Here is a 27,081-nt window from a genome sequence, read left to right on the forward strand (position 1 = left end):
AGCTAAAAATTCTACCATGGAAGATGAACCTTTCTTGCATTCTCGCATTTTATCTTGGAGTTGCAGAACATGTGCAGTCGAAGTTGTTGCAAAGGTGTCTTCTAGACTTAGCCAAAGTTCCCTAGAAGAAGATGTGCCAACCACATAGGGGATTACTGAATCAGATAAGGTAGAGTTCAACCAAATCAATAAAGTTCGATTTTCATCTATCCAGTTGATGGATTCTGAATTTATAATGTTGGCTTGTGTCTTTTCTTCATCAATAAATTGAGGTGGATTTTCATCTATCCAGTTGATGGATTCTGAATTTATAATGTTGGCTTGTGTCTTTTCTTCATCAATAAATTGAGGTGGACGTATCCTTGTACCATAAACAAGATCTGTGACTCTATATTTCTTAAGCACTGGTAAGAACAATGACTTCCAGGCCAAGTAGTTGTCACTTTCTAACTTGATTGGAATAACATTTTCCATTGTATTGATTGACAATGATGTTATCTTTGGATGATACATGTTCAAATATTAAAGTTGTGTTGTGTTTTGGAAAAAAGGGAAAGAAGAAAGAATGAGAAGAAGATAGAAGTTTCTGTTCAAATTGTGTTCGAAAGAGAGAAAAAATGACACAAAAAGAGAGGATGTTGTGAATCTGATACCATGATAGAAAATACTTTTTCACATTATATTATAAAGAGAACAGTGCCTTTATATAGGCTACAAACTAGATTAAGTATAAATAGTTAGGTTAATATGTCAGACCTAATTAATCCCTAAATATAAAGTAAGTGGATAAGAAACACTGACTTGAATATATTTTAGAATTAAAATACTTAGGTGCTATTACTTTTATGTGTAAACATTGCTCTTGCAATATGACATCTGATCTCGCATACCTGCATGAGTTGAGGAGTCTACTTCAAGACTTGAAGCCCCATTAATGAAAATGAGATCATTATGCACGAAATAGGTTGATATTCGTATAAGCAAGTTGTTAGAATATTTAACCGTATATGTTTAATCTAATCATGTTTCTAAGACGATTATGATCAAACAAAATAACAACCTTAAAATAATAGCATAAACTCCATTAGGTTCAAAGAGATAGAAAACAAAAGCGGAAGCGTACCTTGATCCATGGCTTGAACTAGATTGATTGATCGGGTTGATCTTCCACTTGGTTCTTCCTCTCTTGAAAGCTCTTTGTGATGAAGGGATGTCACACAAAATTAGAGAACTTGAGAAGAAGCTCAAATGACCATGACCCTTATTTATAGACTTATATTTCTAATTTGGCCTCTCATCAGATTAGAAATCACTTAATGGTCTCTAAACGTTTATTCCATGACACTTTGATACCTACTAGTCAAGTCAATCCATAGACCACTTTACGACTTGACAATTTACTGAGATAGCCATACACATGTCTATACATATGTGAGCCCACATACGTTGGAATTTCTTCCAATACAAGTGCGTTCATGGCAACTCTTTTCTGACTCATGATGCATGTAAGAGTTTATCCAAATTTCATAATAAATCATGTGATAGATATTATGGAATTAATATCGGATGTTGGTAATAAACTAAATTTTGTATTCATTTAATGAACACATCTTTTTATGTGAATGAATTTGTTAGGGCCCCCTTCCTATCAATGGACCAACATCATTCAGGATAAGGAGAATTTATAAGATTTCAGCTTCTAAACAGATATTATAGTTGACATCAACCTTAAGAAAACCAAATTACAGACTGTTCTATGTGTTGAAATCATTTTTTTATGCCGAAGATAACAAATTATACAACCATTACTATAGAGGACATACACAAAAAAACTTAATTATAAATATACTTACCTTTAGGGGTATTTAGAAATTCAATGTACTGCTGTGTGTGTGTGTGAAAGTTATTGATGGGTACCCGATGATTAAAAAATTTGTCATCTGTTCGACTAAGGTTAGTAAGTCAAACAAAAACCAAAAAGTCAACAGATCAACTCATGTTATGTCATCAGGGAGGCAAATCTGAAAGAGCCATGCCGCTCAAGTCTAGAACTGGGGGGTCAGTACGAGTGTTGCAGACGTCTAAACCCCGCTCTGACTCACAATCAGGTTGGACTGGATTTTGGTAAGAAAAAAAGAAGAAGTCTATATAAGTAGGATCGATACATCGATCCTGAAATATAAGGGGAGGGTAAAAGCTTGCCTAAAAGCTTGCCAAAGACCCCTAGGTCGAGTGGCGAAGCACTTGCTTCACTATCCTCGAGGTCAGGGGTTCGAGGCACTTGAGTTTCAGGCTCTCTAAAAAGCCTGCTGACCTATACAAAAAAAAGAAAAAAAAAAGATCTTAAGTCTTTAAATAACTTATGATACGAGAGTCCCACGAAGAGTTAACTTTTGCCACCAAATATACAAGATCGGAAACACGATTTACCCAAAATACCGAATATCTTTGAATAAGGGAACTTGCATTTATCAAATATATGAGATAATCTCAAAGAGGAATCTCGATATCTTAATGCGAAGTAGCAATTTCACTCCAACACCGTGAATCTAAACCGCACCATTAACGTCGTGTATCAACAGTCGGCTAACAAGCCTATATATAAAACAACTGGCTCGCCTTGAACAAGGTAAGCGAAGATCAAAATCACAAGCTGAATCTCAAGCTAATGCAATCAATCGAAGATCCTATCCCTAAACTCGGAACTTCAATACTCATTCATTTAAATGCAAGAACGTCTTTCATGCAGAATCTCTTGAATCCAGTGGTACAAAACCCTATCTACCATGTTTATGTATTAGCATATAATATATCCCATTCACAATAGCAACAAAACTACAAGTAGGTTAACTACTTAAACAATAATTTTCATGCAGAATCTCTTGAATCCAGTGGTACAAAACCAATTAGGGTCAACTACATAATAAGTTCAACTAGTAGTAATAGGCATAACTGTTTAATATATATTAGTAGTTTCAGATGGATAGAAATAGTAAGATAGATAGTTATAGCACCATCACTTAGTCCCTTGATAGAACTACTAATACTAGCAGCTATTTGTTGTTGTTGGTGTTGGTGTTTTGTTGATTTGGCTGCACTCGGAAGGCGAACGGCATCTGATGGTGGTGCTGGTTAGGAGGAGAGTAATCCATACCAGTCGTTCCAACTGTAGTAGCTCCGACACGACCGCGTTCCATTTCTATTTCTTTCTGTTGCTGCAGCAAAATAATCAAATATAAAATCAATATTCACTAACGATTTTGAAACAATCTATTCCTGTATATGATATAATGTAATCACCACCAATGGGATGATTCCAGTGAACAAGTTCTACTTTGAAGGCTAATTATCTATTCTAGTAGAGATAGCAACTTCTAGTTAGGGTGAGTGAAAATAGGCCGAAACCAAATATAACATACATCTACTAGGTTCTCGACCGAACAAAACTAAGTCAAATTGATTGGTTGAATTCGACCTAACATTTAAAACAACCCAAACTAAACTGACCAATCATATGGTATACTATAACATGATATTTTTGCTATATATATACATATAAGCATAGTCTGATTAAGAAGAAGAGATAGAGAATTACACAGATGTAGGTAAGGCGCTTGTGCTCTTCCTCTAACAGTCTTCCCTGCATTGATATAGGGTTGAACCGCGCCAAGAAAGAGAAAAAAAAAACATTTATGTTAGTGCTATATTGATCATTTAGCCAGATAACACTTGTCTTAACATTAAGATTCACATACATTCCAGTTCTTATTTCACAGGTTAAAAACATTTCTCAACTAAAATCAACATTTAATCTTGGCTCATCCCTATGTGGATAGATCGGATAATTGTCTTGACATTTTGCTGCTCTCCAAGCAAATGACTGCAATTTATGCAGAGTCACCAAGCAAAATGTAGCTAAACTATTTTCGTTTATCTTTTTCTTCAGAATGGCTATACAATCCAGGCAATTTAGCCTATTAGTTAGACAAGTCTAGAACTAAGCTATTCGTTGTTGGGTTGTTCTTTAAGCTTAACACGTGTCTGTTTTCTTTTTCGGATGACATGGAGAATGTGTGGGTTTTAAAGCATCGTGTGTGGTCTAGTTCTGATGTTGTGATAAGTTTGTGGTCATCCAACTCAAGACCAATTAGTAATGAGTGGAGACAACTTCGACATTCTATTCTTGGTTACTGGATCAAATTTCTCGTGTGGGACTATTCTCAGTCTTTTCTTATACTCTGGTGATGATATTGATAGTTTTAAAAACGAATTACTAGATCACAATTTTCAATGTGGAACTATTCTCAGTCTTTTCTTATAAACTTTTGATAATATTGATAGTTTTAAAAACAAATTATCTATAGAATGGAAGTAGAAATATTAGCTAACATACATTTTTCTTGAGAGTTTTCCAGATCTCCATCTGCAAAAAAAAATAACCATTAAAGCCACACAAAAATGAAGATGATATGAGAAATATAATTTCATACTAGCTTCAAACTTTAAAAAACTAGTATATTGGATATAAGCGAGAACGAAACATGACAATATGGTGTAATAAGATTTGCCTGTTTAGCTCGAACATTAGCAGTGCCATTTTCTAGGGCTTTTTCAATAGGGATTAACTCTTTTGGATGTAAAGAAGTAAGATCTTCTCCTTTCAGGTGCCTGCACAAAACCAAAAAAAAAAAAATCATAAAACACAAAACCCTAAATACCATGAACAAAAAAAATGACACAAACAAGTTAGTATATAAGATTAAACAAACAGATCCATATTTGAAGCAAACCCTAATCTCTAAAATACCTAGATAGGTTGCTATGTTAATTACCTGAGCTCAATCTTCATATTGTCATTCTCTTTCTTGATTCTATCCACTTCTGCACTCAGATACTGTGTTTTATATTCATATAAAAATCAGTTTTCATCATCTTCACCATAAAATCTTGATACTTCATATATATACATGAAGGGTTTCATACAAACCCAATAATTCATGGAAGGAGATGGATATTTGGAAGAAAGAGAGAGAGAGAGAGAGAGAGAGAATTAATTGATATGCATGATGTGAGTAGATCTAGCTGTTGATAAAAAATTTAGTGATCTATTTTCTAGGGTAAAAGTAGTCATGTCCTAGGTTTAAATAGATATAGGATCTGGATAAACACAGTAGACAAAAGGAAGAGTCATCCCTATAAAAGAGAGATCTATAGACAGAGAGAGATGAAGAAGTATATGTATGAACCTCATGCTTAGCATCCCATAGTCTCTTCCCTGAAGCCTTCTGATATCTATCTAAAATCTTCACCAACCTTAAAGAAATGAAACAAGTCAAACTTTATAGTTAGGGTAAGAAACCAGCTGGTAATTAACATGAACAAGGCACAGAGAGAGAGAGAGAGAGATAAAGGGAGATGGGTAGAGAGAGAAAGTGATAAAGAGAGAGAGAAATGAGTATCTTCTGTATATTATGGTAATTGAAGATGATGAAAATACATACGGAGAAGAATGAAACTCAGACATCTTGCCAGTGCTAGAAAAGATAACAAGAGAAACTTCAGCATCACATAAGATAGTAATCTCTTTAGCTTTCTTGATTATCCCATTCTTCCTCTTAGAGTAAGTCACTTGCCTGTTTGTTGAGTTCTCTATCCTCTTGATCTCTATCTTACCTCTCCCCATTTTTCTCTCTCTCTCTCTCTCTCTCTCTCTCTCTCTCTCTCTCTCTCTTTACACAAAATGATGGAGTTTTGGGTGGATGTGAAAGCTTTTATCTAGCAAAGAGAAGTATAGCTAGGGTTAAAAAGAGAGAGAGAGGAAAGTAGTAAATGAAGAAGAAGAAGTGGGGAGAGAGAGAGAGAGGGAGGCATTCTACTATGAGTTAAGGGTTGAAGAAACTTTCTGAGATACAAAAGTTGATGGTTTGTATATGGGTAGTTTGTATTGACAATACCAACTCATTTACTTACTCAAATTTGAAAGATTAGAGACATCTGATTTATGTTACCTTCACTTGTCCTTTGGTTTTTTATCTTCATTAATTATGGGTTTTCTTGAAGATGATGGATTGATCCATTGGTCATTAACACATTACATTAAATCAAGGGTTAGTTCCGTTTTCACCCCCAATATATGACAAACTTGCCATTTTGGCCTCCAAAAGTGACCACCGGCAACAAGCTATCTTTGGGGCCCAAGTGTTATCTGTATCTTAGAACAAGTCCAATCGTGAAAAGCTTAGCCTTAGGCTCAACTCATTTTTTATTATAACTAAATGAAAGGGCTCTAATAAAAAAATTCAACTCCAACCATGAGAGGCTTAGAACTTAAAATATTTGTGTATGTGCATGACATTTGTGTGTGTGCGAAGAACGTGTGTGATCTTGTATATGTGTGAAATATGTGTGTGAACTTTTTTAATATCTAAAAAATTATATTTGATTTCAATTTGAATTCAAATTTTAGTTTTGAATTTCCCACTTTTTCTAAAGCTTTGACTTTTAATTACATGCATCTACTCATTTTCTTGTATATACGGCACCTTTGGAGCTTAGGAGACATCATTTCCATAAACCTTCAGTGGAACATTTGTTACACATCGAGAGGATCCATTTCAATGATATTGTAGTGTGAGAAGAAATTTGAGATAATATTTTATGAAATTTTAGGTAATATTATATGAAGAAATCGAAAAAAAAAGTGAGGAATGAAAAAGTGTAAGAAAACAGAATAAAATGATAGGGCATCGGGTCAAATTGGACCGTTGGACTTGATTCAACAATCATATTTGATTTACCTAGCTGAGTTGGATTTGGTCCAACTCAGCTGCACACCCGACATATAACTGATGGAATTCCCAATGGTCTCTTGTTGGAAGGGCCCAAAACCCTTCAGTTAACTCTACACGTAGAGTCGAGTGAACTTTTATTTGGGCCTGAGTCTAAGCTCAACCCAAAAAAAAAAAGTGGGTTGGAGTATTGGGTTTGGTCTGAAAATTCAAATTTTCAGACTGAGCTCCATACGGTTGTATTTGTTCTTATTTTTTCGATTTTGTCTTCAGTGTACTAAAAGAACATTTTCTTTCTATCTCCCTCGTTACTTTTCTCCTCCTACCTTTTCTTTTAATAGCTTCCACTAATTATTGTTGTCAAAGACTAGCATTATTGCTTCTAGCAACCATTCCCTTACTTTCGACCCAATTAGTGTTGTTGAAGACCATACGATACTCCCAATGACCTTACCCGTTTTAGTTGATCTCCAACAGAGAGGTTGTTAAAGTAATGGTTGATGGAACAAAAGTATGTGCCAGAGGAAAGGCAAGTCGTTGAAGCAAATATATGGTCATTGGAAGCGACGGGAAAGAAGAAAGATAAGAGTAACAAACAAAGATACAGAAATTTTATTTTAGAACAAAAAAGGGAAAAGTTTAAGAAATAAAGTTAAGTAGTATTATTGGGGTCAAAATGGCATGTTCGACAATCTGGAGTAGGGGCGTCAATAGATGCTTAAGGAAATAGAAAGTGCAGTTTCTGAATCTGTATTCAAAGAAGTTTGAGAAATATCAAGAAAACGTTAGACATTCGAAGAGATCCCACATTCATATTTGTATCCCCATGAGAAATTTCTTGACACTCTAACAAACGTGTATGCTTAAACTTTTAATTTTTCGAAAGAAATTTATTTATTTTTAATTATTGAAAAGCAAAACACCCTATGCACACTCAAAATCCTGAATCCCTTTTACGGAAAATTATTAGTTTATAGATCCTCTTTGTACCAGGGTATATCATCGATATATGATTTTCGAGCAGTAATCCCTTTAATTTGGTTTTTGCCCTCCTCACAATTTAATCAAATCTTGGTGGGTATGAAGTAAAATATAATTATTATGTATCTATTAGTAATATATTATATGTATTTTAAGGAATTTTTGGATATAGAAATTTATATCTGATAACTAAATTTTTGGATACGAATGCTGATCGGATATTGATATTTGACTATCCATTGACATGGTTATGTGAGGACCAAAATGGTCAACTAGTCATATTTAGGGCTCCAAAGGAGTTTAACTCCAAAATCAAGGGTGGGTGAATGAATGAGGTCAAATCAGATCCATGATATCTTTCTAAGTTTCACTTCGTCCTGTGCATGTGTCGACCTTTGGATGCTTGAATCCCTAATTACTTCATCTTGTCTGTTGGACTTTAAGGTGTAAAGCCCTAAAAAAGCATATGGACAAAGGAAGGAAGTGTGAGATTAATGGGATCTTAACCATCAAATCATATTTCAGCTTGGTTAGGTTTTGGAAAAAGGTATTTTTCTTTCTCTGATCACGTAATGAAGATATGGTTGTCATGTTCACCACATCCATTTCCTTTCTTCTAAACGCCTCCTTTTCTGACCTGCACAGATTTGACGATAATCTTTGAAGACTATGGTTGATGTATGGGGAAATATGAGAATTGACGTGCTCTATCTAGTGTGTCCTTCTAAATAATCGATGTGGTGTGACTTTGACTTGAAATTTTGAAACAACTCAAATCGAACCACGGAGCCTATTTTATGTTATATAGTACAAAACAGTGCTTTCACACGGCAAAAGTTGGTACGACTCGCAAGGCCGGAACTAGAGCTAGGCCAGAGGGGGCCATGACCCCCCTCGACCTAGCCACAGTCGTCATTATTGTAACCATGATTTTCAAAGAATGTTCATTTCAAAAAAAAAAAAGGTGAGGAATAGCAAGTGAAGTCTTTTAGGCTTTTCGGGCAGCAGTGGTGGATTACAATCCAAGTGACAAGAGTTCAATCCCATCTAGAAATATATAATTTCTGGTTTGGCATGGATTTTTTTCTTATGCATTTAGAAAACACTGACAATTTTTTTATTGAAACCTTCATTTAATTTTTGGTTTGGCATGGAAAGTTATTAGTTTATAGATCCTCTTTGTACTAGAGTATTAGATATTCAATTTTCTTTGTGAGTTTGAGAAATAGGGCATTCATTCAAATAGGATTGGACAACAAAAAAGCAATGACTCTTCAAGCAAAAGTTTTGTCTCAAAAACCTCTATTTAGAAGACGATGTAAAGTGATAATAATAAAACAAAATAAACCAAAATTGTAGTTTTTAATCAATGGTATTACTCTTATTTCACATTATATACAAAAATCGTTTCTTGTAAGTGGAGTATAAATATAAAATGTAAATAAATTGTCAAACACAAACAACCTATTTCGTATTATATTGCCCCCTGGTCTTTAATCTGAGGTCCGTCCCTGACGACTCGTAGAGTGGTCGAAACTCTGCTTTATGGGGGAAGGGTACTTAATATGAGTAGATGAAAAGGAAAAGGTCAACAAGCTCGCCTCCAGAAATGGGGCTTGGAGCCTATATATTTGTGCTCTAGCCTATGGAAATAGAGCTTCGGAGTGAAGGGTCAGAAGTTTCGTGCTATGGTGGTCTCGGGAAGAGGCTTCGTGTTGTGTGATCGTTGATCAAAAGTTTTGTCCGCTATAAGAGTGTATGTTCTTTACATTTTTTATGGATGTTTGTCCATTTCGAGGAGGAGTGAAAATATTTAGAGAGAAGAAAAAACTCGAATAATATGCATAGTACATTTCTAAATGTCTCATAGATCTGAGAAAGAAAAAATATAGAAATTTGAGAGACAAAACAAAATGTTGAGATGTAGAGAAAAGAATGAAGGGAGATTTTGAAGGCAACGCCTTTTGTTGTTAAAGGTAATGTATTGATCAAGATTGACTTGTTCAATTCTTTATAACCAAGCTTTGTTAAAGGCAATGCTGAATGCTCCATGTCAAAGTTACTTTTGCCCACCAGACAGAAAGTCACCGACAATCTCCGGCCGGGGGTCTTAATTAAAAAAATAAGAAAAATCTTCATCTTCATTTTCTCTCTTCTTGTTCGTCATCTTCTTCTTCCCTCTATTATCTCTCCCTCCCGTCTATCTCGACGAAACCAGACAGATCTGGATTAAAGGTCTGGATTCATGGAGAAACCAGATTTTCGCATTAGTAACACTAATCCAAGCTCCACCACTTATAACACTACTTAATCCACCATTTCCCGCCATTAGAAAATTACTTATTTCTTCTTCTTACATTTCCAATCGAAAAAACAAAAGAAGATGAAGACATAATGGAAGAGGGAGAAAGTTTAGTGAAAAAGAAATCTAGAACTAAGAGCCTTTTTTTAGATCAGGAAATACTCCATGGAGAATGAAGAAGAGATAAAGAGCTTTAGAGAGAGAAAGTGAGAAGAAAACAATTTAGTGCTTACTTATTAAACAAGAAAAGAATTAATTAGTGAGAAGATTGATGAGGTAGATTCGTTTTGGCCATAAATGGAGCTAAGAGTTGTCGTTCTACAGAGAAGGAAGAATTTGTGTAACATGAAGAAATATTGATGAGAGATTTCTATTGGTAATGGGTGTTTTAATTTGTCAAAGTTTAATACTACCAAGTACTCATTAAAAGAGTAAAAGATTAAGATTGAACCTAATAACTAGTAGTAGGATAACACCACACAATATGCAGCTCCAAATCGGATCTCTTTCTCTCTCTATCTCTTCAGTTCTTACTAATTTCTCTCTCTAAAATTCTGTCTCTAGCTTTTGGTTTTGAGAGTCGGAGAGAGACGAGATTGAGAGGGTAGAGTGAGGTTTTTTTCCTGGGTTTGGTCTCCGACACTCCGGAGTCAGGCCGACGATGTGAAGTCATAGTCAAACTCTAAATTCAGGCATTGCCTCCTAAGGTGTCGTTTGGTAACACTAAAATAAGTAGTTTTTTTGTTTATTTAAGTAGAAAAGTAAAAAAGTTAGTTCGGTAACGTGAAAATTTCTAACTTCACTTAAGTTAAAATTTGACTTCCTTTTGAAGTTAAAATTTTTAGCTTTTGACTTTAAAGTAAAGTAACTTATGTACAACACATACATAAATTTTACTTTACGAATTCTTTTTCTTCGTCTACCTCCGCTCCACCACCACAACTAAACTTCTACCATTCCTTTGTACCTCCACTACCACCTCAACAACAATTGTACCTCCCCCACCACCATACCTCAACCACCACCACCACCTTCGCACCTCCACCACCACCACCTTCACACCTCCACCACGATACCTCCATCACTAACACCACTACCATGCACCTCCACCACACCACACCTCAATTACAACCACTTTCGTGCCACCACCACCACCACCACCACCACCACCACCGTACCTTCACCATCACCACCACCATCTTACCTTCACCACCACCACCGTACCTTCATCACCACTACCACCACCTTACCTTCACCACCACCACCATTCTGTCACTTCCACCCACATATTTTATTAACCATCACCACCACTATACCACCACCACCAAATCTCCATCATTACCACCTACATATCTTTTCCACCACCATATCTCCGTCACTACTAGTCACTTACCTCATCCACCACCACTACGATACGTCCACCACCACCACCACTACCACCATCATATCTCAACCACCACACCACCACCGTATCTCAACCACCACACCACCACCACCGTCTCTCAACCACCACACCACCATCGTATCTCAACCACCACACCACCACCACCACCATACTTCCACCACCATCACCATCATCTCACCCCCACCACTACCATCACCATAGCTCTACCACCAGCACCGCCACTGCCACCATCATTCCTCTCCGACCACCATCATACCTCAACCACCACCAAACCCCATTACCATACCTTCAAGGCACTGCCACCACCACTACCACCGATATCACCACCACTTCGTATACAAGAGTAATCGTGGAAATCATAAATAAATTCATTAAAATCAAGTATCTCTATGAGTAAAAGAAAAATAAAATTATCAAAAGTAAATTGAATTACCAAACTAACTTTTTGACTTTTTTACTTATAAGTAACATTTTTGCCGAATATACTTTTGAAATTTTTTTACTTCTTTAAAGCAAAAGAACTTCTACTACAAGCAAAAGTACTTATACTTTTGGTTGCCAAACGACACCTAAATATACATTGCCTTTAACCAAACTAGGAATTGCCTTTAGCAAGATTGCCTTTAACAACTTTGGACATTGCCTATAATCTCCCACGAATGAAATGTCGGAATCTCAGAATCTCGAATGGAGAAAATAATAAAACCGAACAGGGTAGTAAGAGGTTTGTGTCTCATAATCTCGAATGTTGAGAGACAAAACTACACATCCAAAATGTAAAAAAGGAAAAACAATGTGACGCCCCGTGTCCCAAAATAGACACGACCACGCCCCGGCAACTCACAGACGAGACAAAAATCCGGCAAAGTCTCCTCTGTAAATCGAACCGGTCGCACCTGTAAAACCTGTCATGCAAACCATACATTCGCATATACAAAAATAAACTATAAAGCGGAAGCTAACAAACTCACATTACTTCGGGTTGAAACCCGAACCACAAAAAGAACTATAAAACTATCAAAGCCTCATAAACCTTCATACGCACTATATACAACTCTGAGTGTTAAATATTTACATATATGTTTGTCCGTGAGTAAAAATATATACAAACTAGTGGAAAAGAACAAAAAGCAGCGTCAACAACCAAGGCGACATACTCCCGAAGACTTCAACGTAAAAGAGTCTTCTACGAACCAAAACTCGCCACGTCGAACAAAAAGATAACACCTGCACACTAACAACTGGTAGGGGGTCAGATAACTCACCGACACGAGTTAATCTGGTAGACGACCAATCCAAAACCCATCACGTTTTCAAAAGTTCATTTAGTAAGTTCCGAACATCGTGACAAAACGAGTTATCAAACAAGTTGCTATATATGCTATATACAAAACCGTTTTTTTTTTCTTAACCTAGCAAGCAATAACAGTGATTAGCTGCCCACCCATGGTGCGCTCCCAATAAAAGGAGAGTTCCTCAGGAGAGCCTAGAGTGCGTTAGATAGTACCAGCCCATTTAGGCACTAGCTAATGCACTACGTCTCCTCGAGAAAGAGACTTACCCCTAGTCGATAAGCCCCTCTCCCACTAAGGGACTCCGCAATCATTGAAGAGTTTACCTCATCATACATATATACCTTAAGTATCTAAATACGTTTTAGATCACCGAGTTCGAGTAATAGAGCCGTCCCCCAATACCCATGGTAGGACCTGAACCTTACTCTCTTCGGTACCCTGTCATGCATTTAATGTAATCTTTCAAAATCCATTTACTTTCGTATATCAAAACCATATTACATTCGATTCATTATCTTATCAAACACGGAAGTGGAACAACCAATAGCCACATCACACACAAAGCAGAGGGATCCCAATCAATGTCGCCTCCCCAACGAGCGGTCAGGGTGTACGGCCCTGAGCCTCGAGCTAGAGGCACGAGCACCAATGGCCAGCAAGTGAAGCACTCTACTCCCACAGGTCTCATGACTAGTGTCGCCCACCTCACAGGTCTCACACGGGTCACAACCGTGTCCACATGTCATCCTACCCTCAATGGCTACGTGCCCGTAGGTTGACATAATCCGCAGTCGGGTACATACAAGAAAATCGTAGTTCGCAATCATCGTAAAAACAGTTCGAAAGCATTTCTCGTATCACAACAAAACCATTCCAGCATATTTCAGTTCATAACTAAAATTGAGTTTCATGCTACCTAAACTCTAGTTGTAATGGCGCATATATAACTATACGACTTAGCACATTTCATTATCTATAAAACCATGCTGAGAAATGGATTCAGAACCCCTACCAAGCAGTACAGGTAGGGGTGAACATCGGTTGGATAACCGACTTTTTCGACCAATCCAAAGTCCAAACCGAAGGGTTCGGTTTTTTCAAATCTAAATCCGAACCAATCCGTTCATGGTTTGGTTCGGTTACCGATCCGAACTATGCATGGACGGTTTTGATCGGTTGGATAACCGAACCACCTGTGATATTTTACCATATATAAAATTTCGCACTTTCGACTTAAAAACGTGGAACTAACTTAATTATTGAATTAAGCTACAACTCTCCACGCCATTTACTTCTGTTACACATGCATTAAGCTACGATATTAACAAACATGGAACTAACTTAACTATTAAATATCAACCGTTCATCATTCCTATCATTTATATTTATATATATAATATATAAAAAATAACAATAAATGGTTTGGTTCGGTTTGTTCGGTTATCTGTCAACCAAATCCATAAACCAATCCAAACCACTCGGTTTTGCCATTTTAACATCCGAACCAATCCGGAATACTATTGGATCGGTATCCAAACCGTTGAAATCTGTTTGGATCGGATTGGATCGGTCGGTTTGGATACTAAATGAACACCCCTAAGTACAGGAACTAGTCGTCCTCCGCTGCAACCGTAGCCAAATCGTCCACGAAATGCTCCGGCTCCCCCTCTACCAAACCATAGACAAAAGAAATATACGTTAGGTTCTTTGATAAGAACCGTGGTATACCATAAAGAGTAAATAAAAGAAAACAATGAAACTATACGAACTAAAAGAAACTCGTAAATTTTGGAAGACTTCGAGTTAACTGAATTCCAATCAATCTTCTAACTTCATAACCATGCCCAATCGTGGTTGATCAATCACTGTTTGAACTGACTTATAACCTTAACATTTAGTCATTAGATGTATTCCCCAAAATCCAAGTGAATCGCCTTTGAAGTTTGCAAAAATACGAACAACAAAGCAGAATTTTTCCTAACTGCGCACTGTTCGGTAAAACAGTCATAATTCTTTCGTCCGATATCGAAATGACTTGTACCATACCTTTTCGGAAAGCTAACAACCTAAGCTACGACTTTCGTGTTTTATGAAAGTACGTACGAGCAATATATCAATCCCAGATTGGCTCGGACAGTAGGTTTAATTCAGTCCCTCGAGTTGTCGTTCGATCGATAACCTATATCACATAATCAACAAAATCCCCAATTTTCATAAACCTTAAACCCTAGAATTAAGAATTTTGACCTTAAACATCTAATTTATTGGTTTCTTACCTTGATTGGGATGAATTTGAGTTGTGATGGTCTCTATTTGATCAATCTCAGCTAAATCCTTCCCTAATTCACCTGTTCCATCAAGTTACAAAAATAAAACTCCATTAAACCTCCATCCAACACATTAGAGAGAGAAAACGAATTTTTTTCCAAGAATCTAACTAAAATCAATAGATAAACTTTCAATAACCTATGATTTTCAAATATATCACATTCCCTTATGAATTTTTACCCAAAATTACCTTTTTGATCGAATTATCTGATCCCAAAATGAAATCCTAGTTCAGTCGGTCAATAGAAGATAAGGAAAAAAATCAGATTTTTGTTTTCTCTATTAAATCAGCCGAATTTACTGTTCAGTCCCTGGTTTTGTCCTGATTTGTAAAATAACCCCTAAATTGTACTCTTTGCTGATTTAACTCCTCTTTTAACTTGACCCAAATGCTAAATAGTCCCTAAATTAACCTTAAGAACTTGGGCTGTTACAAACAATGTCTGGTAGATTTGAGTTAGGAAAAATCTACAATAATATGCATAGTATATTTGTAAATGCACTTTACATAATGGATACACCTTACATTACTTGATGTACGGTGTATCGAGATAGATGCAAAACATGTAATGTCTGATTCGTTTGGCTATGTAGGGGGCATCGATGAAAAAATTACGATAAGTAATTAACATCCTATTTTTCACTCAATGCAATACACACAGCGAAGTACACCAAACAATGCATACTATTAAGAAATCTACGTTGTTTTTATGCATTTGATGATGTACAGTGCATTGAATGAAAACAAATACGTGTATGCCATGTACCACATGAAGAGAAAAAGATTAAGTAGTTAAGATTGAAGTGAAAAAAATTAGAAACAGAAAATAGAGACTACTGAAAATAATGGAGAGTAAATATACAGAAAGAGAGAGAAAGTTGTAAAAGAGTAAGATAACGTAAGAGAGGGAAAGATAAAGGTGAGAAATGGACACATGACACTTGTGTGTTAGAGAGAGAAAACATGAAATGAGAGCGCGAACTTGTAATGATAAATCCCTAAATTCGTTGGAAGTGGAAGACAATAAGTAATTTCCAAAAATATTTTGCCACGAGGGTGTAACACGTGCCCGGGCATGAACAGTTCTATAAAATGCGTCACTTGAGGTGATCTATACGCGCCCTACATTGCAGCCATAGGCGACCCTCAAAAGCTAAAGTTGAAGGGATCCATACGTAAATGGGGCGCCTACAACAATAATACAGGTGCCTTTAAGTCTTTCCAAAGAAAAACGAGATCTTTGAAAAGATGGTCTTTGTTATAATCTCAACCGTTGGTTGATTTTTAATCAAATCTGGAACCCTCAAACTTTGATAGAGTAAATTTTAATCATTAGAGACAAACATGGGAGGGCAAATCTTAGTCATTGGGAGGAGGGAGAAAGAAACCCTCCTCCCTTATTATATAGAAGATTTTGACCTGAAGAACTGCAACATACTTTTTTTCTGCCATGGATCCATTTTCATTGACTCCATACTGCGAACATTTTGCTCAATCCGGCGACGGGGGTTGCTTGCAAAAATAAGTGTGCTTGTAGAATTTGACATTAACAAACAAATGTGCAACTATAAAAAAACAAAACAAAAAACAAAACAAAAAACAAAAGTGTGACATTTGACACTTGAGGTTTTGCCCTTTTTTCAACATTAGTACTGTGGTCCGCTCTTCAGTGCACAGCTCTTGAAGACCATCCAATTGCCATCCGTCCTGATCTCCTACCCCAAAACAATCCAAAAACACCTTCCCAACATAGAAAACCCTTCACTCTCCTTTCCTCTCTCTCTCTCTCTTCACTCTCTCTCACTAGAATGGAAATGGAAACCGCTGAACAAGAAAGAGTAATTCAAGAAGATGAAGAAGAGAAGAAATGGAGATTGTACGAGGCTTATAACGAATTACATGGATTAGCACAAGAACTAGAGACACCATTTGATGCACCTGCAGTTTTGGTGGTCGGACACCAGACTGATGGGAAGAGCGCACTTGTTGAAGCACTAATGGGGTTTCAATTCAATCATGTCGGTGGTGGAACTAAAACCAGGCGTCCAATTACTCTTCATATGAAGTATAATCCTGATTGTCATGTTCCATTCTGTCGTCTTATCTCAGATGATGCTGTTAATGTTGATCTTCATCTTGATGTTGATCATATTCATAATAATACTAATTCTAATGTTTCTCAACAAAAATCTCTTGAACAAATTCAGGTAACAACCTAAGAACCCTTCCTGTTATTCTTTTTCAGGTAGAAATATATACTATCCTTTATGATTTTTTTGTGAAATCTCTGTGAGAATAGTCCCACATGGGAGAAAGGGTAACTAGCAACCACGAATATATAATATATATAGGTCCTCTCCGCTCATTGCCAATTGGTTTTGAGTTGGATGACCACTGACTTAACATGGTATCACTGCTAGGTCCACACGTGATAGGCTTAAAAGCCACACGCGCTCCACGTCACCCGGAACAAGAGAATAGACCCACATGGGAGAAAGGGTAATCCACTCATTGCCAATTGGTTTCAAGTTGGATGTCCGCAAAACTTTACATGGTATCAGAACTAGGTGCTCCACATCACCTTGAGAATACCAATTAGTTTCGAGTTAAATGATCACAAAATTTAAGACTATTTATTATTAGTTTTTCGGAGTATTTAGTTAAGATTAAGAAGGATAATCGAACAAGGAATGTAATAGAATGTTCTTGATAATTATTTCTTTTTAAACTAGAGAACGTACGATATACTCATATGTGCAAAATGTACAATATTTTTCTTGACAACTATTAAGAGGGAGGTAATTCTTGGTAAGAGGGTTTTATGTACATACTGCGGAAGATTGTAGAATCTGTAGATAAAAAGCATTAAATATAGCAAATAATGCTGTATATGAAGATGAAGAAGAGGTTCTTTTAGTCAGAAGTAGCTAATCTTCTGTAGTTATTCAGGGGCCAATACTTGGGGTTCTATAAATGAATGCATATAGTTTAGGACATCTTTTGGTCAACAAAAATAACAAGCTTATGATTACCTTCTATCTTTATAATTCCATATGCTTTTGTGCATATTTTCAATGCTTTCTAGGTGTTAAACCTAGATCTTAAATTAGTATATTCATATTCTTCCGTATTGCTACATTAAACATATGTTGAAGCTTCCACTTATGAGTTGACACCAAATTGGAGTCTAGAGCTCTCAAATTCAGGGATACCATGCATTACATAGTCCACATATTTTTGCCTACTTTAGAAAGGAATCGATTTAGACCTTCGGAAGAAAAGACTGTATTCAAATATTGAACTAAGACACTTTAAAGCTACTCTCAATACCGTTGGGAGATTTCATCGTGCAAAATTAGTGACGTGTGTAAAAGCTCGATGTCCATATGTTGTGAGGATATGTAATTCGTGTATTTTGTATAACTGGAGAACTGGAGGAGTATCAAATGAAATTGACAACACCATCAACAAAGAAGACGTTACTGGAGGAAATCTTTGTTGTTGCATTAGGTGATCTTGACTCTTGAGGATGACAATTGGACGTCGTTGTGCCCCCATTATCTTCACCAGCCATAAGTACCCCAAAATAATTTGAATTATCTGCTGCTGATGGTTATGTTTAAATAGTACACCCGTATTGCACTTTAGCAACTTCGGTCCAACGGGCAGCCTTTAAGTGATTTCTAGTATTGCTCTGCTTTAAATATCCTGAATGAGTTAGCCAGCACGCTATTTGCTCTTTCATCTATTCTTCTCCTCTAGACTCATGTTGTAGTTCATTTTTCTAATCGTTTTTGAATGAGTTGGACCCAAATTTTTATATTGCGTTTGGATGATAATTATTACTCATTAGTGTTCAGTTCACCATGTATTTGTTTTTCTGTAAGCTAATCGTCACAATGCGTGAGCAGCTCTGAATGTGGACCACTATCTAATTTTTTTTTTTAAACAAAATCTTATATATTTGTTGTTTTCTCCTTTTTTCACCGTCTGCTGTTGCAACGTTTTTTACCTGAAAGGAAAAGAAAATTGATACAATTAAGTTCTGAATTCAATACTTCAATCTTGTGCAGGCTTATATTGAAGCTGAAAACAAGAGGTTAGAACATGAACCTTGTCAGTTCTCTGCGAAAGAAATCATCATTACGGTAGAGTACAAATACTGTCCAAACCTCACAATAATTGATACACCAGGCCTTGTAGCTCCAGCACCTGGTCGCAAAAACCGGCCTCTACAGGTAAAAACTGCTTCTATGTACCTAGGACTTCGAAATTCTATGTTAAACCTAAATGGGATGCACTGGTAACTGAGTTGTGGTTATGGTTCACCTCTTTGCAGGGGCAGGCTCGTCTAGTGGAGTCCCTTGTGCGTGCGAAAATGCAGCATAAAGAGTTCATCATACTCTGCCTTGAGGATTGTAGTGATTGGAGTAATGCCACTACACGGAGGGTGGTGATGCAAGTATGGATTTTTTCCTAGTCTCTAGCCAATTTCCTCCTTTTCTAGATTTATGCTTGCAGATTTATTCGGTTAAACTGCTGCTGTTAATATGATATCTTAGTCTTAGACTAGATTAAGTAACTCCATATTTGTTGCTTTCAATGTAATTGCTGGAAACTTCTTTCTTATCTGGATGCAGATCGATCCTGAACTTTCAAGGACTGTGATTGTTGCAACAAAACTTGACACAAAAATTCCACAGTTTTCATGTTCTTCAGATGTGGAGGTTTTTCTTAGGCCACCTGCTTGTACACTTGATGGATGCGTGCTAGGTGACTCTCCCTTCTTTACATCTGTGCCTTCTGGAAGAGTTGGTTCTGGACATGAATCAGTTTACAGATCAAACGATGAGTTCAAACAGGTTAAGTTTTCCAAATCCAAATCTCATCCATCTTTTGACTTCTTCGAACAATGTCGCAAAATGAATGCAGCAGTTCAACACATAATTTGATGTTAATACTATGCTTGTTTGACTTTGGTTTCTTCCAGTTCCCAACTTTTAATTGTCACTTGTTTTATTAAACAAAAAAGCATATTAGTAAATCTATTAATTCTAAGATTTCTTATTATGTTGGGGTTCAACAGCAAAAATGATAAAATCTTGCCAATTTATTCATGCTGATTGAGGACGTTAGAAGTTCTATAGCAGGCTGATTTATGACATAGTGAGGATGTTCATGAAAAACCAGTCCATAGCTCATTCTCCTTCATGTATCATGCTGCGATTTGGGCGTTCTCTCCCAAAATGAAAACATAGTCAACTCTTAGTGTGGATTGGTGTATAGTCCCTCATGAGATATAGGCCCATAATCTAGACACGGCAAGGAAGAGTGGAGTGTTCCTACGAGCTACAGGTTTTCGTATACTTACCGGGCAAACTATTATCTACTTGTGTACGATGTGTGTGTTGTTCTGTTAGACGTTTAAGCACTTGCCTCAGGATTAGCTAACTCACTTTTCTCCGTTTTGAGATTCTCCCTGTTTTTCTCTTTGAGCGCGTGCGACTCAAGCACGCATCGCAGTATTAGCTTTACTCATTTTTTGATATTTTCTCTTGTTTGCCCCTTGAACACTTTGCTTCCTCGCCTAGTCAATTATGTTGTTTATGAAAATATAATATTTGTTATTACCAAGGCATTGAATTTGGTTCCATCAGACATCTTGGTCTGCTTGAAGTGGAAATATTTCAGTTCGTGTTGAAATAGTTACAAGTTTATATAAGTGGTGGAAATATCATGCAAATGATAGAATTATGTCTCATATTTTGTGTGATGAATCAAAAGCTCATATTTCCATTGTTATGTGAGAAGCAAGATATCTCCATTTTAAGTTTCTGACACGAGTTTGTGTGAGTAAACACAAGATAATATAGAGAACATATCACTGTACTATCAGTACCACTTGGTGGGGGCACAAGTATTGGACATGCGTGTTGGTATGTTGTTCTTAGTGTGAAGTTCACACTTTTATATTTAGACTTCAAGTTTATTTTTTAATCATCGTCAGAAGTTCAGAATCCTCGTGCTTTTCTTAAAGCAGGCTATTTCCTTGAGGGAGATGGAAGACACTGCATCGTTGGAGGAAAAGTTAGGCAGGCCTTTGTCGAAGGAAGAAAAGAACAGGATAGGAGTCAGTAGCCTTCGGTTGTTTTTGGAAGATTTGCTGAAGAAGAGGTACACAAAGATATCGTATTCTATCCAGTCATGTTACGACTATTTCAGGATTATATCCACTAAAATTTCTCAGCTTTACTTACACCTTTGGTACTTATATGTCATCGCAAGGTATATGGATAGTGTTCCCTTGATTATTCCTCTTTTAGAGAAGGAGCACCGAACCGTCTCAAGAAAGCTTACTGAAGTAAATGAAGAGCTCAGGTTTGTCATTCACTTTTAACAATGAGAGATAAGTTTCTAGCTGATATTGTTATAGAACTGAAGATTTACGTTATTTACTAGAAGTATGGATCCTGGCCTAACTAGCCCTGCCTATGTTTCGTAAAAGGATCCTATGATTGATCTAAAATGACTGATGGGGGAAAGATAATCTAATGTTTGATTATATGCTACTATTTTTATTGCAGCAATCTGGATGAGTCAAAGCTAAAGGAGAAAGGACGTGTATTCAATGATTCCTTCTTGACCAAGGTGTTTATTAGGCATTTTCATCAGAGTCTAGAGCCTAGAGGAGAACAAAATAACCACATACTTTCTGGAATTCCTGCTAGATGGATCTATTATGCTTCCCTATTGATATAAGTTCCTTAATGGAGTTAGATGTCACGTGTTAGTTAGAATCTTTTTTCTTTGTGTTTCTTATTAACAATAATATGTGACTTCATTTTCAGTTGTCACTGCTACTGAAAGGGACAGTTGTTGCACCTCCTGATAAATTTGGTAAGTTTACAAGTATACAGTAGCTATGGTTGAGCAACGGCAGTGACAAATTGATGCCAATGTTATAGATGCAACTACCTCTGGATTTTTTTTCTTTACTCTCACAATGCATGTGCGACTTATGAGTAATTTCAAATCCTTCTCAATGTTTTTTACGACAGGAGAAACCCTCCATGACGAGAGAGTTAATGGAGGAGCATTTTCGGGTACAGATGGTCTCCAGTTCCCATACAAACTAATACCTGTAAGTTACAAACGGGCAGCCGGAAAGTTATACTGCCTTTAGTGCTATAAAAATTAAAAAGTAGTTACAGCTTTTGTAGGTATTGTTAACATTTTATAGGTGGTACTGAAATAGATATTTTTCATAAACATATGGTTTTGCTTATACAGTTACTCGATTAAAAAAATTTCAACTTTCAAGTTTACTAACTTGTACATTATTATAACTAGTTAATAGTAATAAGAGTGTTCTATTGATTTAGAATGCAGGAATGCGTCTTTATGGTGGCGCCCAGTATCATCGTGCAATGGCGGAGTTCCGTTTTGTTGTGGGGGCAACCAAATGCCCTCCAATTACACGGGAAGAGATTGTAAATGCATGTGGAGTTGAAGATATTCACGATGGGACTAATTATTCCAGGTCTTTAGTTTCCTGAGGTTCATCTCATTTCACAGTAGCATTTTTTTGTGGTATGCTATAACTTTTTCTTTTCTTTTTTTTCTATACATAGGACTGCTTGTGTGATTGCTGTTGCAAAGGCCCGCGATACATTTGAACCTTTTCTTCACCAGGTGAAAAGATCATCCTTGTTTGCTGATACACTTTTGAGCAGTATTATTTGAACAGCTCTTATTAACTCATGGTCAAGTGTTATTTTTACCGAATCAAGAGTCCTACTAGAGACCAACTTTGAGTACATGAATCTGGGTCAGTGGTACCCAAAACCTACTCACACTTTCTATCACGTTTTAATACTTCAGCTAACAAGCTTATAATCAAAAAGGTTTCTAATAAAAAAAATTATACTTTCCCCTCTTTGCTTAAGTTGTAACTGATTAGGAATATAGGAAAGTAGTAATAACACAATTAAAGGGGCAGAGGAATGAGCATCCTACATAATAACCCTAGTTGTTGATTCTGTCTTACAGCTTTTCTGACTAAACTATCTTCGAAAGCTTTCCTACGAAAAAATTCACTGGTGAAAATCAGAATATATCACGGAATTGTTTTGTATGACGTAGCTGTTCCTCACTTTTTTTACAGCTGGGTGTTAGGCTCTTACACATTCTAAAAAGATTGCTTCCAATATCTGTCTATCTTCTTCAGGTACGAGCTTTCTCTTTTTGTGATTTTATGGTCTTAGATCCATTGACATCTCAACCATTTGGACACTAAGTTATTTATAGGTCCCTCGGGAAACTTACGCATCTTTCATCAACTGATTTTTCAACAGAAAGATGGTGAATACTTAAGTGGCCATGAAGTTTTTCTGAGGCGGGTTGCATCTGCTTTCAGTAATTTTGCGGAATCCACCGAACGAGCATGCCGTGAAAAGTTAATCATCTCCTTCCGTTTCAATATGCATGTGGCCCTGTAGTTACTTTCCTAAATCTTATTAAGTTTGACTGCCTTTAGTGCCAACAAACAATGGTCATATTATCAAGTGAAAGAGTTAAGGCGCACTTTTGCCGTCGCACATAGAGTTATTCTTCAAAGTTGCGACCTAAATTATGAAATTTTGTTATCCGTCTTTGTCATCTAACATGATATCTGAGAGTCAACTGGATTTTTTTACACAGAATTCTAGTTTGTGCTAGGTCAAGGAGGATAACCAACCTGAGTTAATATAGTTCAATTTCTACAACTCTAACAACCACTGTGGATGTAGGTTTAATGTTCTTGTATAGTTGTATTCTTATGGTTAACCATATGTGAATACCTCTGGTACACTTGTTTCCTATCTGTGTGTGGTGTCGTTGGTACTCTTTTTGTACCTTCGGACTTATTTAAGGAAAAATATCTGATCATTTTGAACTCATCTTTATCGTTTTCATATTATTCTTTTGACTGCTGCAGATGTATGGAGGATCTGATGAGCACGACACGTTATGTCACTTGGTCCATCCACAATAAGGTGAGGAAGTAGTTAAATTTTGGAGAGCAGAAGTGCCTCATTTGGTGGCCTATGGATGATTTTAGTTCAATTTGCAGAATCGGGCTGGGTTACGTCAATTCTTAGACTCGTTTGCTGGCTCAGAAAACAGTGTTAGTTATTCTACTTCTTCTGCCTCACAAGAGTCTGTCGGTTCGGGTACGAGTGAAAAGAATGATGCTAAACCAAGGTCAGATGTGAAACTCAGTCATTTGGCTTCGGGTATTGATACAGGAACCTGCATTCAGACAACAGAGACAAAGCTAGTTGATCTATTAGATACCACACTTTGGAACCGAAGACTTGCTCCTTCATCTGAGAGAATAGTCTATGCTTTGGTTCAACACATATTTCATGGCATAAGAGAACATTTCCTTGCATCTGCAGAGCTAAAGGTTTGCTTTTTGCTTTTTTTCTTTTTTATGCTTATGGTTTTCATATCAAACTTTTTTGTTCTGATATGAGCTATTGTTTACCCACGAAAACCACCATGTGTACTGGTGTGGACTTTAAGACATCATGCAAGGGTAGTGGTAAACATGGTTGAACATGTCGTTTAAGTCCCTCCATCAATCACATTGTGGAATAGATTCATTTTCTATTGCAGTTGGTTCCAACTGATCCAATCTGATACTTTGTCCATAAATTTAAGCATACTATGTTAATAACAAAATTTTCACGATCTCGATGTGTATCTGTTCACCGTCACATTTGATGGTATCTGTATCTCGTGACATGCTTTATCAATTTGAAGTCCAACCAACTTATTTGAAGGAGAAAAGTTCATAAATAAGTTATGTTATTCAATTCCGAGTTTTTGTTTTGTTGCAGTTCAACTGCTTCCTTTTGATGCCGGTGGTTGACAAGTTACCAGCCCTCCTCAGGGAAGAACTAGAGTTTGCATTTGAAAATGACTTGGATAATGTATTCAACATCACACACTTACGACACTCATTGGGGCAGCAGAAGCGAGAGATCGAGATTGAGCTTAAACGGGTAATCACTCACGGATAGTACTCGTCTCTCTCTCTCTTTTATTTCCCTTTCTTCTTGTTGGATACCGTATTATTCTATCGTGATAATGAATCTGTGTGATTTTGCAGATACAGAAGCTCAAAGAGAAATTCAAGCAAATACATGAGCAGATTAGCTATGTCAGGTCAGGCTAGAAAAAAAATTCTGTTTTAGTTTGGAATACATTGTTTCCTGAGGAAGAATCCTTTCCAAGGTTCTTCGAACAACTGAATGAAAAGTTAGTTTTCTTTTTCTTTGTAAGGCTGTTATATTTGTGTTTAGATAACCCTAACCGAGTTTGGACAGACCCCAACGGGGGGAGGGGGGCCTAGGAAGCTTACGAGTGGTCTTCGCACCATTTTGTGTGGTTCACATGAAAAATAAATTTGATCGTCACGTTTGTTTCGTTTCTCTGCAGTCAATCTTTAGGATTCTCAGTTTAATTGTTGTTCCCACTGAACATTTTAAAAGATCCAATCGTATTTGTTATTTACACATAAATCTTAGATATTTTGCATTTTGAGGAAAAAAATCAAGATAAAACCTTAGATTCAAATATATAGAACAAAAAGTAAAATAGATCGAATATTAGAGGGGAAAGACGAATTTTTAAAGTTGGCTATATGAAGCGGTTTCAGTCAAAATTCATAAGAGCGTTCTGGAAAATAAGCCTATATCAGTGCTGATAAATGTTGAAAAGTCCTGTATGTCAAAATAACTTGTAGTTCGATAGATAAGTTTGGGGTCTGTTTTTATTTGGTCGTTTGCTATCGAATCTTTTGAGTAATTCTACCTCCAATTGAAGGGTAAATTGCCCGTTAAGCCCTATATGTTGAATGATGAGAGATACGTCGATTTGGTTTCTCTGTAACTACAAAACAGTAAGAGAACTACAAATGATTGAAAAAAACTAGGTGATCTGTAATTGATTCAGATTTACAGAGAAGATTAACAGCTTATGAACTTGTAGGGGAAGCTGGTATGGGTTCAGGAGGAAAGACCATTTTATCAAGATGATGAACCAAACGTTTACTGTTTAACAAAGATAAAACCTTACGACGTCATAACAGTCTGAGTCAAGTTCCAAGTTGATCACATAGTTAAGGTACGGGTAAGATAACATAGTAGGTGTGGAAAGAGATATAGTACTTGAAATGGAAGAACCTAGTGAAGATTCCACAGAAAACGAATACAATAATCAGGGGCGGCCCAAGTAGTTGGGAGGCCTAAAGCGAAATATAATTCGGGGCTCTTTGTACACAAACTATACAAAAATAAATTTTTGTCGTAACAAATGTATTACTATGACAAACATTACCAAAAAACGTAAAGCTAAACTTATGTACTAAATACGGAGTGCATGCGGTTTCCATAATGATAAGCTAAACATATATCGAAAATATTCTTCTTACAAATTACTAATGATGCGTTCATAACCCAAAACCAACCCATTTAATCTCTCTTCTGATATAGTGGAGCGGAGGTAAGACTTTATCACCACTTACGAATCTACTTTAGAATATAAATTGATTCGCTTTAAATATAAATAACATAAAATATATATACTCAAAAAATCAAAGGGTCAAAATAAAGATAATCGGTACTAAAATAATAAAAATAAGAGAGTACATGTACCTGCAAACTATTGTTAAAGACTTATGATTTATAGAAAATTGTTAGAGATAGAGAATAATAACAAGGGCGCGGCTGAAGGCTCCCCTCGAAAATGTTGTAGGCCTCCGGATTACAAACAAATTGTGAGAGATCTCCTGTATAATCCGGAAGCCTACAACATTTTCGTCGGGAGAAGGAGCCTTCACAGTAAAAAAAAATTAGAAGGTAAACAAAGCACCATAAAATTCTAGTGAGAAACAAGAAGTATAAGTTTTAATAGGCTGCCAAAAAACAATTAGA

General features: G+C 36.5%; 2 protein-coding genes and 1 long non-coding RNA gene across 4 annotated transcripts; 1 reads left to right on the plus strand and 2 right to left on the minus strand.

The window, feature by feature from the left end:
* Window positions 1-2,846: 2,846 nt before the first annotated feature.
* On the minus strand, window positions 2,847-6,014 carry PI (K-box region and MADS-box transcription factor family protein). Its single transcript, XM_086663989.1, has 7 exons — window positions 5,502-6,014; window positions 5,247-5,313; window positions 4,833-4,894; window positions 4,569-4,668; window positions 4,394-4,423; window positions 3,596-3,640; window positions 2,847-3,215 (listed from the first exon to the last, which is right to left on the minus strand). Exons 1-7 carry the CDS (start codon window positions 5,681-5,683, stop codon window positions 3,054-3,056), a joined length of 648 nt encoding a protein of 215 aa, XP_086520115.1. The 5' UTR covers window positions 5,684-6,014; the 3' UTR covers window positions 2,847-3,053.
* A 6,234-nt stretch (window positions 6,015-12,248) lies between these two features.
* LOC147556193 (uncharacterized) lies at window positions 12,249-15,495 on the minus strand. Of its 2 annotated transcripts, none has more exons than XR_015235350.1 (3): window positions 15,290-15,482; window positions 15,048-15,119; window positions 12,249-14,439 (listed from the first exon to the last, which is right to left on the minus strand). It is a non-coding gene; the product is annotated as an uncharacterized LOC147556193 (long non-coding RNA). The 2 variants fall into 2 exon arrangements; XR_015235349.1 differs by having other exon boundaries at window positions 14,434-14,950; window positions 15,290-15,495.
* A 1,417-nt stretch (window positions 15,496-16,912) lies between these two features.
* ARC5 (P-loop containing nucleoside triphosphate hydrolases superfamily protein) lies at window positions 16,913-25,573 on the plus strand. The gene is made up of 17 exons (XM_086663993.1): window positions 16,913-17,307; window positions 19,174-19,338; window positions 19,440-19,562; window positions 19,741-19,962; window positions 21,141-21,274; window positions 21,386-21,478; window positions 21,685-21,748; window positions 21,949-21,997; window positions 22,159-22,241; window positions 22,483-22,640; window positions 22,732-22,792; window positions 23,265-23,327; window positions 23,455-23,555; window positions 24,078-24,135; window positions 24,213-24,548; window positions 24,985-25,149; window positions 25,257-25,573. The coding sequence occupies exons 1-17, from the start codon at window positions 16,915-16,917 to the stop codon at window positions 25,320-25,322; spliced, it is 2,334 nt and encodes a 777-aa protein (XP_086520119.1). The 5' UTR covers window positions 16,913-16,914; the 3' UTR covers window positions 25,323-25,573.
* Window positions 25,574-27,081: the final 1,508 nt, after the last annotated feature.

Source organism: Eschscholzia californica, unplaced genomic scaffold (assembly GCF_041429995.1).
Source record: "Eschscholzia californica isolate CP2 unplaced genomic scaffold, dmEscCali1.0.p SCAF_2, whole genome shotgun sequence".
Lineage (NCBI taxonomy): Eukaryota > Viridiplantae > Streptophyta > Magnoliopsida > Ranunculales > Papaveraceae > Eschscholzia > Eschscholzia californica.

Coding starts and splice junctions, on each gene's coding strand:
- ARC5 (XM_086663993.1), top strand. CDS start 16,915: ATGGAAACCGCTGAACAAGAAAGAGTAATTCAAGAAGATGAAGAAGAG. Junction 19,963..21,140: donor CAAACGATGAGTTCAAACAG/GTTAAGTTTTCC, acceptor TTCTTAAAGCAG/GCTATTTCCTTGAGGGAGAT. Junction 25,150..25,256: donor TCGAGATTGAGCTTAAACGG/GTAATCACTCAC, acceptor GTGATTTTGCAG/ATACAGAAGCTCAAAGAGAA.
- PI (XM_086663989.1), bottom strand. CDS start 5,683: ATGGGGAGAGGTAAGATAGAGATCAAGAGGATAGAGAACTCAACAAAC. Junction 5,314..5,501: donor TCTGAGTTTCATTCTTCTCC/GTATGTATTTTC, acceptor CATTTCTTTAAG/GTTGGTGAAGATTTTAGATA. Junction 4,669..4,832: donor AATATGAAGATTGAGCTCAG/GTAATTAACATA, acceptor GGTTTTGTGCAG/GCACCTGAAAGGAGAAGATC.